We start from the raw sequence: 15,809 nt of genomic DNA, 5'->3' as shown, positions 1-15,809 counted from the left end.
AAGAAATGACTTCTTCATTTCCCAGCTTGGAAATGATGAAATTCTTAGTATTCAATAGATCTGTGTGCTAGAAGTGGAGCTGGGCTAACTACGGGCCTCAACTTCTTTCCATTGCAAAACCTTGTTCTCATTTTTTTGCCAAATATTAACAAATTGTGCTGAAATTTTCCATGACAGGTGTCAGCCACACCCGGGATTTTTTCGGGACAGTTTCAGCTACATCCCTTATACACCAAAGGCAACACTCTTGTGGAAAACAATTGTTTATATGGTTAAACACTGTATCACTTTATTGTGATACACAGACTCAAATAAGTGGTTAATTTAAACTACATGGCAATTTTCAGTTTGGAATGTCCTCAGTTTTCAGTGATAAATCTTAGAATCTTAATATTCACTTAAACTATGGATTTTTGAGGGAAGTGGATGAGAACAACCAACTCTGTCTTATAATATCATGCAACCAAGAGATAAATATATTCAATTTGCTTTTATGACTTTTTGATATCAAAATGGATTCAAGTACTTCAAAGTAATATTTATTTATTTCAGTTTTTTGTACGCCTGAATCAGAGTGCAATTTATTTTTGGAGGACTCTAATGAGTTACAATAATACATAACTATAGTCATACCATCTCTCAAGGTTAACTTTAACGGTGATGAGATTATGACTTCATGAATGGCTTTTGTTCTTTAATTTGACAACATCCCTTCTACTTTAAATTACTTTCATGCTCTGATGTGTTTCATGTTTAGATATTCTCTGAAAACTATATGTAAAATTCACAGAAACAACCAACTTGAAAACCAAAGACTACTACTGTAAGACATGAGTAGTGGTTTGAAAATACATTTCAACTTCAAATTGTTGACTTAAGCTTAGTGCATAATTTATTAGTACAGTTTCCTTTTCATTATTCTAGGAAACCATAAAGTTGATGGAACATGCAGTTAATTTCTCTCTCCATCTATCCTTCAGAGACTGCTACACAAACATATTACTGTCTTAAAGACATACTGAGTAAGATACTTGTACTGTCCACATTTGTCAGCACTCCTTTAAGATCACCTTATGTTTTTTAATGTTTCATTTTTATTTACTATTGAGAAGAAATATTTAAGGTGAGGAGTATACCTTTTGGCTTCTACACATCAAAAGTTTGAAGCTTTCTTTTTGAATGGGGCAACCTTAAATTCTTTTTAGAAAAACTCCCCCAAATCTCTTTCATAAAATAGCCATCATTTCCAGCTGTTCTTAATGAGACTTCTGGTATTCCAAAGCAAAGTACTGTCTTCATTTGCTACCAAAGCAAAGTTTTCTTCAACAAAAAAAAGGTAGTGTCTTATGTCTTTACAAGGACTACCTATCATGCATAACAAGCATGCCAAATTAATATCAATTTTAGGTCTGTAACTGGAACCAGGACTTCCATATGTATTTAGTCAGTGCTTACTTCTGAAGCAACATATACATATATATATATTTACTTCCAGCACTCAAGAACCAAGACAGTTCTTTTTTGCAGAATACATGCACACAAATACCTCTGTGTGAATGCTACTCATCTGAAGGTTGTGATGGCCACATCCCCGATTATTAGCAGTATTTTTCTTTCTTTAATCTTCCTTTTTTTTTTTCTTCCCTTTTTCTTATTACAGGATAATAATCACAATAAACCTCAAGAATAAGTCAATACTGACCTCTATCAATGAGACATTTTAGAACAGTTGAGTTTTAGCTGGTTCAGGCAGAACTGATAGCAGAGGTTAGAACTAAAGGTGAATCACAGCAAGAGAATTAGAATAAAAAGCAACAGCTTCTGTTGACTTTAAATCAGGGAGAATAGCAGCAAACTTCCTTTGGACTGTGGTTATAACCACTGTGACATGAGCTGAATGCAGAGACTGTTAGAGCTTGTACTTGACATAACCAGTTCCTGTTTGACCTAAGAAAAAAAGCGTAATTGCAGCAGACCCAAACAGCAGCAGCAGCAGCAGCCGGGCAGCCAGCAGTGACATTCCATCCCGTAGGAAACAGAAGCCTTATAGAGCACTCACTTTCCCAGGAAGTCCCACACAAACCCCCCTACGTGTTGTGGTGCAGGGACCGACACCTGGTAGGGAGGGTGCAATTTGCGGGAGGTGTGCTTTCTGAGAAAAGGCATAGTCAAAAAAAAAACACCCCACACAAAACAAACCAACTCGTGGAACCAGGACGTGACAGTGAAAATGGAGACAAAAATTGAGGAAGGAAACAGAACACAAAATGAAAAGTTACAGAGAGACAGGAAGTTATGGAATGACAATACAAAAAGCAAACAGTTAGTTATAAAGGAAGAGAATAACCAGACAGCTACAAACCCCTCTATACCACCACAATCTGAGGACAGAAACAAAACTTAGAGGACTGTTCACCCACAGAAGAAATGCAGACCTATGGCCCACCTTCCCATAAGAAAAAGCAAAGTCCTGGCCACAAAGGATATAAATTAATGAGCTTGTGATTTCAACCTCATGGTGACTCTAGAGTATTTCCAAAACTTTTGCGTAGCATGCACCATACTTAACACACTTTTTATATCTTTCCTTCCATTCACACTGAAAAGCATCCTCCAAACAGTAATTGCAACAGTTACTGAAGAATGGAATCATTTCCCTCTTTATTTTAACTTGAACTGAAGGCAGCTTTGCCATCGCTAAAAGGGCTTAAGAGAACAGTTCTCTGCTTTTCATTCCATCTTCTCCTATCTTTTCTCCTTCTCTGTTCCCCTATACATACCTCCTTACTAGGTGACTCATTTCTTCTATTCTATGGATGAAACCGTTCTATTATTTGTCTTCTCCTGATGACATACATTCTAGCTGTCACATATAACTAGCATAAAGGAAAACTCCATGAAGACACTCTTTTGAAAAATCTTGGGTTTGTTAGTACAGATATTCTCTGACTGTGATTTATTTCTTCTCATCTTGCTCTGCATGGAATAATTAACAGTTCCTGACAGGCATGGCAACATCCACTTTTGAGCTTTCTGACAAATGCTTCTGCAAGTACTAGGGCTCTTTGCACAGCAGAGTTTGAACAGCTGTAGAAGCATTAGAAGTCAAGATAATGTCTAGCTTGCTCTGCATGGACCATAGTTTAGGAAGGACTTTTACTAGGCAAAATTACTTATCCTTTTCAGAAAACTAAGGCTCTAGCTCTAAACATACATGTATCATGCCTGGGTATATCAGCTCAGCCATGAAAGAATACTTTATAAACAAGCATGGTAGATAAAACCAGGACCAACCTATACATTTAACAGGCATGGTAAAATCTCTGCTTTGTGTAAAAACTCACAAGGAGATGTTTTTTCCCCCCCCTTGATTTACACAGCTGTTGGCAATCACAAGATAACAAAAATAATATTTTCTTTGCATTGCTAAAATACATACTAGAAGTAAACGAAGACATACTGTATGTTATCTCAGTACTGGTAGAAAAGATGACAAGTTAAAAAGAGAAGATCACCACTATTTTTTTTTTCTTCATAAGAGTGAAGATCTGGTGGTAAGAAGGAATGGCTAACACTAAACAGTCATTCACCAAATTGTTATGGAATGATGCCCAGTCATTTGATGATTTTATGCTTTCACTGATGGAGCAAGGGTTTGGTCTGTGACTGAAACAGCAAGAAACTACCACTGTAACATGAAAAATAACTGCTTTGCAGATATCTAGAACTGCATCTTTTGAAAGAAAAAGCTCCTTGCTAACTCTTTGAATATTGGGTGCCAATGCTTTTATCTGTAAAAGAGGAGGCCCATCTTCACTTCTTTCTTATTTTTGCTTTGTAGACTATAAACTCTTTTGATTAAAGATTACTTTGATGTGTTTACTCAGTGTTTGACATCGCAAGCCCCAATCTTGAATGCTAATATAATAAAAAAATGAGACTTGCATTAAAAGTGTGCATAAGGAAACTATTCCTGCTATTCCAATCTCATCTAGGAATCAGGTTGAGGAATGATAAATATTTCTGCCTTACTTTTCCTAAACAATAATTACTTCTGCACACAGAAAAAATTGATGCACTGTGAACATACTTCTTCCCTATACCTTACTTCCAACAGAAATTTGTTGCTTATATCCTGATCCCTAGTCAACTTGCATGTCCTAAGATGATGACATGTTGAACTTCACGCCCGAGTTGGGCACCTCTAATGGACTAAAAAAAATCACACAGAAAAATATGGGTTGTAACTGCTATTTAAGTTTTTTCATGTCTATACTTAATGCACCTAGTCTGTACACGTATTGCCTGAATGTTAGGCTGAATGCCTCATCTATCAATGGGCTGAAAATTATATCACTTAGAAAAAAAAGAAAGACAGTTAAAAAGGATGTATCCTCACTTTTGGGTGTTCAAATGAAGGTATAAAGAATTTTGGTTAAAGAAAACAACTACTTAAAACTAACAGGATGCTACTTATAATCACAAACTGAGAAGAAACCTACCTGACAAGTTGAACTATTTCAGATCTCTGTCACTTTCAAGGAAATAAGAATGGACTTCTTAGAAAAGAGTTTTTCAAACTGCTCAGAGGAGCCCATAATTTGACTGTCATCAAGCCACTGAATAATAACTAATCACTGTCACCATGCAGAACCTCTGTACACTTGCCCTCATCGTCCTGACACTAAATGCAGAGCAGTTAAATAGTGCTAAGATAGAAATTAGATAGACTATTCTAGCACAAGGCAAATGGGAATAATCAACTTTCCATTTTGCTTTTCTAAGTTAGTAATTTTTCCACTCAGAAGGGTAAAGTACACAAAAAGCCCTAAACAGGTAATATTGCCTCGAAACTCTCTCTTGGCCCAATGTAACATAAGAAAATGATAGAAAACAAGATCTGTTCCAAGTCTTTCCCAAGATCTACTATTTATAATTGCAATACAAATGCCATGGAATCATAATAAATTACAATTTTTGTACATTAAAGTATTGAAAAAAATCTGAACACTCCGGTTCCCACAGAAAGATAGGAAATTATGAAAAGTGCTCAATCAGATTTCATTTGGACAAAAGCAAATGTGTTCATTTGGCTTCAAATGAGCCAAAGTTTACCTCTGTTCCTACCAGTACAGAGTTTCAATGTCACTTGGCAGAAGAACCTACGTAACTAGTATCACAAGCTATTGAAGTACTTTTTCTTATTAGTCTTTAGGGTTTTTTTAAAACCATGCCTGAGGAATTTATTAAATCAAAAGAATTAATTGTTCTCCAAGCACAACACAGTGTCGGCAACTTCTCCTATCATCTTGATTCCCTTACAGCTTTATCTACCCTTCTAGTTCTATCTGTATCAGCCCTATTTTTAAGCAGCCAGGTAACAGAAGCATACAGTAAGACATCTTTTCATTTATTGTCTACCAAAATAAATGACTGAAGGCAAAAAAACCTTCAGACTTTCCCAAAATAGGCACTCTGAGATTTTTAGGAGAAGAAAAATGGACTAAGTTATCGCTAACTTTAATCAGCTTTTTTGTTCCTCTGGTACTTTTATACCATTCTCACCTCTCTAGTTCTGCTATCTTCTTATCCTTATCATTCTTCTCATTTTCCATCTCTTTCAAGATTTCCAGAAGACGATCCACTTCAGCTTGAGCCTTGCTAGATTCTTCCCGATACCGTGTTACCTCCTTTTCCAGCTGCTGCATACGATCACTCAGCTCTGGGCTGGCCCTAGCCTCCAGTGTTGCCTCATGAGCCTGTAAGAAAAAGGTTCAAGAAAAAACACTTCATTCAAACATATGTATTTTACAGATACTATGATGACTGCAAAACGTTACCTAGATATCTGTTTCAAAGTGGAAAGATCAATCATTACACAGAAATAAATATACAGTACCTGTGCTACTTACAAGTATGGGAAAATACTTCAAAGGAAAAGAAAAAGTTTAGAAATAAATTTGCCTTTTTTTGATTCAGTCTAAAGGAAAGTGATTTTTTTTTTAATTAGAATTGATGGAAGAATGAAGTGAAAATATGAAAAGGTTAAAATTCTTTGAAAGGAAAGGAAAAGAAACAAGTGTGAGTGGGTATAAAATAGTCTAAAATACACTTTTGAAACAGTTATACGGTTGTAGAATTAAATATCAGAACTATTTTAGCCTAGATAATCATAGAATCATAGAATAGTTAGGGTTGGAAAAGACCTTAAGATCATCTAGTTCCAATCCCCCTGCCATGGGCAGGGACACCTCCCACTAAACCATGTCACCCAGGGCTCTGTCCAGCCTGGCCTGGAACACTGCCAGGGATGGAGCATTCACAACTTCCCTGGGCAACGCATTCCAGTGCCTCACCACCCTCTCAGTAAAGAATTTCTTCCTTATATCCAATCTAAACTTCCCCTGTTTAAGTTTTAACCTGTTACCCCTTGTCCTGTCACTACAGTCCCTAATAAAGAGTCCCTCCCCAGCATCCTTGTAGGCCCCCTTCAGATACTGGAAGGCTGCTATGAGGTCTCCACGCAGCCTTCTCTTCTCCAGGCTGAACAGCCCCAACTTTCTCAGCCTGTCTTCATACAGGCGGTGCTCCAGTCCCCTGATCATCCTCGTGGCCCTCCTCTGGACTTGTTCCAACAGTTCCATGTCTTTTTTATGTTAAGGACACCAGAACTGCATACAATACTCCAAGTGAGGTCTCACGAGAGCAGAGTAGAGGGGCAGGATCACCTCCTTCAACCTGCTGGTCACGCTCCTCTTGATGCAGCTCAGGATACAGTTGGCTTTCTGGGCTGTGAGCGCACATTGAAGGCGGCTCATGTTCATTTTCTCATTGACCAACACCCCCAAGTCCTTCTCTGCAGGGCTGCTCTGAATCTCTTCTCTGCCCAACCTGTAGCTGTGCCTGGGATTGCTCTAACCCAGGTGCAGGACCTTGCACTTGGCATGGTTAAACTTCATAAGGTTGGCATCAGCCCACCTCACAAGCATGTTGAGGTCCCTCTGGATGGCATCCCTTCCCTCCAGCGTATCAACGGAACCACACAGCTTGGTGTCATTGGCAAACTTGCTGAGGGCGCACTCAATCCCACTGTCCATGTCACCGACAAAGATGTTGCACAAGACCGGTCCCAACACCGATCCCTGAGGGACACCACTCGTTACCGGTCTCCAGCCGGACATGGAGCCATTGACCACAACTCTTTGCGTGTGGCCATCCAGCCACTTTTTTATCCACCAAGTGGTCCATCTATCAAATTGATGTCTCTCCAATATAGAGACAAGGATGTCGTTGAGACAGTGTTGAATGCTTTGCACAAGTCCAGGTGGAAAAACAAATCCCAGGTTAACAGCCTTCAATAATCACATGAGTATGCAGTGTTGTATAGATTTGCACAGATGGTGCTGATGTACTGGCTAGTTATGTGAACCATATAGACTAGGACTAACTAGAGTCTGGCTACCTGCTGAAATTGTCTTTGCCTAGTTATCTAGGAAATACGATTTCTCAATATCTGGCTATGGGGACAAAAAGCCTCAGAGGATTGAGTGTTTCTGGGGGGTTTTGTGGGGTTTTGTTTGGGTTTTTTTTAAATGTTTTGTTATAAAAAGCACCGATTTATTAGTAAAATTAATTCAACAGTTCCCAAGCAGAATTCAAACCAGCAGATTAAAGACTATCCATTTATTCTCCCCTGACCTTTGCTCTTGTATCTTGAACTGCTATTTGATAGCAATTAAAGGTATTTCAGAATTGCTCAAATTCGATTCAGTGAAGAGCAGGTTTGGTGAAGCTATGCTGCCAACCAAGACTGCCTGCAAACTTAAGGCCCTTGTCTTGTCTGAAGTGAACCTACAACAGGCAATAAGACTACAGACTTTTCCCCTCCTTATGTGCAGCTGTGGAAAGTTGTTTTACAAGCTGCCAATGTTCTGCTCCAAAGCACAGTAAGTCTAAATCCAATAGACCCAGTGGCCTTTAAAGGTAATTGGACAGAACTGTAGCAGCATAAAACTCAGAGTTAACAGCTGCTGCTTCCAAAGAACCAAACAGCAAAAAATACAATTGGCCAAATCCGCCTAATTATTTAGTAAAATAAGACTGGAGGAAAATATCTGTTCATCGACCCCAGCATTTTTGCTTTGAAGTCTCCTGCTTTTAATTAGCTCCATTCAAGCCAAAGCCACATTTTAGTGAAATCCAAGAGAATCTCGAAGCAGAACATTCTAGGACCGAGGAATGTCTTGATACCAGTCTTTTCTGGGACTATGACCTTGGGACAAATCTGGGTTTCTCAAATACCGAAACACTTCTCCTGCCTGAGGGTCGATGCTAAACTGGTTTGGTTTTCTTCTTTTTTTTTTTTAAGCAGGAATTCCAGAAAGCTGGACAACCTGCACAGTATTTTAGCCTAGAATAAAATGCCTGGCAATCCCCAAATCTCCTGGGCAGATCCCAGCAGAAGAGCCCAACAACCATAGAACAGAACCCTTTCCTGACGCAATGCATTTAAGAAGACTTAAAAGGATCCTTACTTCTGAGTGACTTTCAAGTCAAAACCTGACATCTCTCTACTACTGAGCTGTAAATCTGAAAATCTTACTTCTGAGCTTCTGACTGAGACCTGGCTCCACGTGCATCCCTGGTGAGCCTGAAAGTTTTGAGAAGCCTTTTGTAGTGAGGGCTGTTGATGCTTCCAGATCCCTTACTGCCCCATAAGCACTTCAAATTACACACTCTTGGAAAGGGCTCTCTACAGCAAGCACAAGTCTAATTAATGTGTTGCCAAGATGATGCAGACTCCAGGAGGACATTGCAGCAATGAGACTGACAGGCGTTGGTTCCACAAACAGCTGCAAGCCTCAGGGAACATACTTTACTTTGGAAGGAGAGTGTTGGTGGGTGTTACTGAAATGTCCTACTGGGATTTCCAGCCTGCAGGAAAACTGAAATATTTGATTTTATTTCCTTTTCAACTATTCCTAAATTTCAAACAAAATCCCCATCCTTCCCTCCCAAATAACTGCTTTGAAGGAACTGGGAATCCTGTTTTGGAGAGGCATCTATAAACCTACTGGAGGGCATCTGTAAGTCTACTTGGGGCATCCATATTCTCCGAAGAGACACTATGTTTAGAGTTAAGTCTGGTTTTACACCAGACACAGAACCTGAATTCTTCTGTACTGGATTTAGATATTTTTCAAACATCTCAATTTGTTTGTTTTAGCAAATACTCCTCCAGGCTCTTTAAAGTCATCCAAAATACATAATCAGATAATCAAGAAACTTCTTTAAAAAAACCAGCAAAGCTAGGCTGTTAGCCTGGATTACTCAACTCTCTAATTCAAAATAAGTTATAAGACCTAATGCAATTCTACTGCCAGGACAGTCCTGATATATATTACTCTGTGTTAATAAAAGTATCTCCACAACAACCCGAGAGACACTACTGAGAAGAGGAAATCAATTTTCTGTTTCAGAAAATTAGCTAACAAGTCAATGTGTCTGGTTCTTATAGAACGAAAGGGCTATTTACATGACATAAATTATTAGTTAAGACACGTAACACGTATTATTTGTATATAATGCACATAAGTATGGATATTTTCACCTAACACAAGGAGAACGTTATGTGATATGGTGTAAACTGGAGACCACTTCCTGAGTTGTGAATTACTGACTGAGTGATTTTGGCCCATTTTGTGGGTTATGTACAAAATACGTGTCACATGATCGCATCAAAAATCCTACTGGATTCATTTATTGTATAGGAGAGAAACCCAATGCATTTAGAGGTTTCCCACAAACTCACATCAAGATCTGGAACAGATGAAATTGGCTACCTTCCCAATGCAACATTGTGTGAAATAATTCAGCAGTATTTTTTTCTAACCGAAAAGAAAGTTAAACACAAGTAATGAATTCCTATACTCACAGAAAAAAAAACAACCAAACCCACACAACTTTCCCTGCCCACCAAAGGTGTACAAAAATTCCAAAATAAGGCAGTAATTTCATTTTTTAAACAGAATCGACATATAAAGTGACAAATGCACTAAGACAGTTTCTGCTGTTATCAAGAAACTGTAAGAAGTGCATTTCCATGGGTTCAACTTTCAGCTCTGCCTGAGATAGTGTTCCTAAATCTGCAAACTGTTAATATGGTTACAAATGTGAAAAGGTATAAAAGTATGATAAAGATTAAATAAATTGAAAAACCAGCTTGCTTAGGGTGAAGGGAACATTGTACTTTCTCCTGTGACAAATGAGAAATAAGAAAAGTGTATGTTACAGACCATTGAGTTTACCTGATAACAGGCTATTTTAAACCTCTTAACTGTTACTACTGACCCTGGCATTACCTCTCCACATCTGTTCCTCTGTGGAGTCAAAAAGGTGAGCTGAAGCTGTTTTCAGGAGCACAATCAAACCTGCATGTTTGATTCTGCACTGGTCTGTGTAAGAAACACTGCCATGTTTAGCTAGAAAACAGCACTTTCTTAAGCTATGTTTTTATTAGCAAAGCTCATCTGATAGTATTAATCTTTGCCAGTGTTGATTTAATTTTGAATTTTAAGTGGCTCAGCACTGATAACAGTTTAACCTTACTACTTAGTTTAAGCCTACTACTGCGGATATGTTCTCGAAGTTCTTAAGAGGAACTATAAACTAAAACGTGGTTTAACAGCTTTCTGCTTTTTTGCTCTTAGCCATCATTTCCCTTCTGGAATGTGGTAAGTAATGGGGTGAATACTTCAGGTACCTAAAGAATAAAAGAAAGAGTGATTGTTCCTCAGATAAATGTAGTATAACTTGTATTGCTTCCACAGAAAATCAACTGACAAAGCCAACTTCTACAACTAAAACAAAGATGACCAATGTTTCACAGAAATAACCACTATTTACAGATGGAGAGGAGAGGAAGACTAAACACATTGAAAAGAATTTTCAAAGATGATTATTTCTCATGCCAAAAAACTCTTTACTAAGACGCAAGGTAGTCTTACACAGCTTAAAGCATGCCAGAAGCAGGATAGAAAACAATAGCAGAGATCTGATTTAAAAGTTCTAAAATGTAAATAAAAATTCCAAACATTATGACTAAAATTCCAAATCATTATTCCTAAAAGATTAACCAAATCAAACAGCAAATAATTCACCGCAAACACTTTCTACTTTTACCTATGAATTGAGACAGTAAATTCAGTTTAACATTTCACATAGAAATGTTGCCAAGAACTTTTGGCCACAAAACAGAAGTTCCCCAGAATCTGAAATCCCATTTTAATCCACCCTCCTACCTCCAAGTGTGCCTCATGTCTCCTAAAAATAGTAAAAGCACGCAGAAATACAAACCTATATGATGATTATTTACTGCAAAAGAGAAACACATATAATGATTTCACTTTTCCTATCGTGAAGGCAGCAATTCAAATGATAAAACATGTGCGCTGCATTCTATTGTGTCTTTATTAGTTCACCAAAATTATAAATTTGAAAATCAACCAGACTTGCTCCTCCCTTTAGTTCCAATGCTCTGAACGTCACATACTGTAATACAGCTTTTCAAAAAGGCTGTCCTGGAAGTAAAAGTGAATTCTTTTATATACTATGTACCAGAAAACTTGAGTCTGTCACAAAGAGGTGTTTGTTATCTTATTAGAGACAAAATCTTTTCAATGGTTAGTCTCTGTAAATGTGACTGTAAATTTAGACACTGAACAAGCAAGTATTTGGTTGGAATAATTTCATAAAGAAGGTTCAAATTCCAAGTAACAGGGAGATGCCTTGAGAGAACTCATTACTAAAAAAAGCGATCTCTTCAGAAATATGAGTTCTCATAGTCGTTAACAAATATTAACAATTTGCCCTCTTTAGAATTTACGCCAACACAAAGAGTGTGCAAAGAGAGGAGGGAAATGCCCACTGCTTTCTTTGATTGCTTTCTTTGAGAGCATACTTCAACCCCCTTACCCATGTCTTCTCTAAATCAGGCCTTGCTCACCTGAACATATGCTACTATTTTACAGAAACAGAGTTTCACTCAATGTGCAGAAGGGGTTTACTCAGTAATAATCAGATAATCAGTACTTGGTTTTTGATATTCAGCGTATGGCTCTATGCCTTGTTTAAGTTACAAAATGACACCGAAAAGAAGTATTTTCCCAGTTTTCTTTCTGTCATGCTGTAAGCTGTTCCTTGGCAAATGGTAACTAACCGCTTCGTAACACCACCAGTGGGAAATGAGGATGTGTTATTATACCTGCTGTGCAGGCAAAAAACTGAGATGCAAAAATATCCTGTCTTATTCACTCAATGCAAGAGTCTGGCAGACAATAATTAAGTTAAAAATGCGGTAACAAACACCTCAAAATGAAAAACGAGAAAGGCCACAAAATGTTGCATTGGCCATTTCCTAGTTTTTGGATATTTAATTTTTCAAAATTAATGTTATCTTAACAAGGTTTCTAAATGGGGTAGAGTAGGTAAGGTTTCATTTTTTAAGTATAAGAAAATACGGGAAAAACCCTTCAATTTTCTACTGCATGAGATGATTCTGACATGGTTATGGACCATCAATAGGACTGGAATTTTAAAAGCCACCACAGAGACTCTTGTACCTTATCCTGTATGCTGGCCATATTACATACAGTTTGTTCCCACATTTTGTATTTCCTGACTTCCAAGTAATGGGGAGTCTCAGAAATTGTGCATGCTATAAAAGATTTCATAGAGAATATGCTCTGTTGGGCACAAATTCTCCCACCTATTTGCACCAAGTACAGTCCCTTTTTACTATGTATCATTTCCCCGCCCTTTTATCAAGATCATTTTGCCAGGTTCAAATTTCACTCCACTTATCCCATCAGATTCCAATAACCTACCAGTGCTTGTCATCATTTTCCTATTACTTTTTTCAGGTTTGAGGCATTTTTTGTGCTCAGTTAGTTCTATCCAACAGTGCCTGTAGCCCCGTGTCTCCTACCCATGTACAAGCCAATCCTCATACTATGTTTTCACTGAGTCCAGATTCAGTACAATTGTAGAAACATAGAATGGTTTGGGTTGGAAAGGACCTTACAGCTCATCTGGTTCCAGCCCCCCTGACATGGTCAGGGACACCTTCCACTAAACCAAGTTGATCAAAGCCCTATCACTTTGGCCTTGAACACTGCCAGGGCTGGGGCATCCACAGCTTCTCTGGGAAACCTATTCCCATCTCTCACCAGCCCCACAGTAAAGATTTTTTCCTAATATCTAATCCAAAACTCTCAGTTTAAAGCCATTCTCCCTTGTCCAGTCACTACATGCCCTTGTAAAAAGTCCATCTACAGCTTTCTTGTAGGCTACCTTTATGTACTGGAAGGCTGCTATAAGGTCTCTCGAGTCTTCTCTTTTCCAGGCTGAACAACCCCAGCTCTCTCAGCCTTTCATATTTCTTGGTAATCCTAGCTACACATTCGCCCAGCAAAATCCAATCTGTTCTTATCTTCCCAGTGGCTAACTTTCAGTACGAACTTCCAATCCTAACAGATTATTTGTCCTGATCTGGTCTGCACACCGCGATGCTGATTCTTGCTTCTGCTCTATATGATCAAGCAGCTGCTTGGAACCAGCATCATATTTGGAGAATAGTCTACTTAGAAGAGCTGCTGTCTGTTCAAATGACCAGACCTAGAAGAGGCTGTGGTAATGGAGAGAGGCAAAGGGAAGTTCTTGCTCCCTCTTCAGGATGGGGTATAACAAGTGCAGGTAGAATCTTTCATTGCTATATCTATCTTTCTACTGAGCATGTACAAAGACAGAATGCATTTAATTTTTAACCAATTTAGGCAAATTTAAACAGGGGCATCAAAAAAATCTGGTAAAAGGACCAAATCTTTTAATAAAAAATAACTAGTGTTAAAAAAAAAAAATAACATTAACATATTTCTACATTTTGTTCTTAAAAACAGTGAGCTGCTATGCCTGAGAGTTTCTTTCAAGAAAACACAAAACCAAACAGAATCTCAGACTGAATGAAACAATGAAAAGATTTAAAAACATAAATCCTATTTAACAGGATGCATTACATAAGTTTAGTAATCCACAGGTTAGGAGACTGCCTAATTATTCTGAAGTGAAGGAATGTATTAATTTACCAGAAAAGTCTTGAGTCTGCATTTCGTACCTGAACACACAAAACCTCTGGGGAAAAATATTCTCTGTTGTGAAATACTAAATAATGAAATTTTTAAATGCCATCTCCACTAATCTTATATCCTTTAAGAAAAAAATCTGTTTTTCTAATCTATGTGCACCAAATACCTTAGAATATTTATTAATGACTGTTTTTACATATAATAAATAACTCAAAATACAGAGGAGGAGTTTTTATGCCCTAGTTGACTATTCATTGTTATTTCTAATAGTCCTATGAAAATAATTTTCCCTATTGCATACCGCAACTCTTCTCCCAAATCTAGTTCCATAAATGCATTATCTGCTTTATTAAAATAATTTCCAATATGGTGTGTCACAAAACCTGAACTATTTAAAGCACCAGCTATTCTGTGACCTTCAGACAACAATTGTTAGGATACAGCTACATTTACCTTAATCATTGTCAAGTGAAACACAGATACCAGACTCCTGAAAGTTTTGTAACACAGTTTCTTTATGCACACAGTCACAAAAGAAATCTCTGATGAAAACCACCTTGGATTACGTAATTTATGGTGTCGGGATATTATTATACAAACACTCCTTGAAAGGAGTGCTCTTTGAAATCAAACAGAAGGCTGGTAATAGGATCCAAAATTAAACTGACATAGTACCAGTAAGCTTAATGGTTACACAAGTTTTTAAGCAATCTTTTACTTGCCATAGCTTAATTATTATTTCTTATGTGCTGCTGTACATGGTGTTACAAAATTCTTTCACACAAGAAGCTTTATTTGCATGGAAATTCTACATTCTTGCTCTAAAAATGCACAAACAATGAAGATGAAAGAAAAGCTACAGGACACTTCAAGCAACTGCAGCAAAGGGAAACAAAAACACTGACACAACATTAAGCTGTCCGAACAAAAATGAAGTTAGACCAACACAGCCATAAAATAAAAGCATCTCAGAAGGCTTTTTTGAGCATGACTGGTCAGACATATCATAGAATTTTGCTTTTATCTATACTATCCATACCCATTACTAAAGTAATTCACCGATATACTCTATGTCGGCCCACATATAAACGCACAGGTGAATACACATGCAACACAGAAAATTAAATGGAGTTGGCAACAGCCTCTCAGTTTGCCAGGGAACTTACTGGCTTGGATGGATGACTCAATAAAACCTCAGGGTGCTAAAGGGAGAAAAAAGACAGGAAAAGATGGGGAAAGTTTGGGATAGGAATAGTGTGAGAGAGAAAAAGAAAAGATGTAACAAGAAAAGAATTTAAAATAATAACCACAACATTAACTTACTAAGATGACAGAATCTTAATTTGTGATTATAGCATGCATTAATAATGAGCTTTTGAAACATGAGAAACACAGAGAGTTACCCTTTTGCAAGTTCCAAACTTGATCTTGATTTCTCAGTCTTCACACAGTTAATGTAGCCCTGTGTTTGGGTTTTACAGGTTGAGAAGGACTTTAATTTCTAGTGCTTCAATTATAGCAATTACCAGGCAGCTAAATGATTTAGAATACTAATTGCTGGGGTTTTCCTTAAAGACATCTGGATTTCAGTGGTAGCCTTTTCCTTTCTAGGTTGCTATGCTGAATACATCATTTATCATCCTTTCTTTGAAGAAAAAAAGATCATCA

General features: G+C 37.7%; 1 protein-coding gene across 1 annotated transcript in view; it reads right to left on the bottom strand.

The window, feature by feature from the left end:
* ERC1 (ELKS/RAB6-interacting/CAST family member 1) overlaps window positions 1-15,809 on the bottom strand; it is a 286,136-nt gene that overhangs the window by 158,299 nt on the left and 112,028 nt on the right. Inside the window, exon 12 of the mRNA XM_080623933.1 lies at window positions 5,566-5,759. Within this exon, the coding sequence (XP_080480059.1) occupies window positions 5,566-5,759 (194 nt within the window). The remainder of the gene's footprint in view (window positions 1-5,565; window positions 5,760-15,809) is intronic.

Source organism: Psittacula echo (assembly GCF_963264785.1).
Source record: "Psittacula echo genome assembly, chromosome: 1".
Taxonomy (NCBI): Eukaryota; Metazoa; Chordata; class Aves; order Psittaciformes; family Psittacidae; genus Psittacula; species Psittacula echo.
This window is presented reverse-complemented; position numbering and strand designations above follow the sequence as displayed.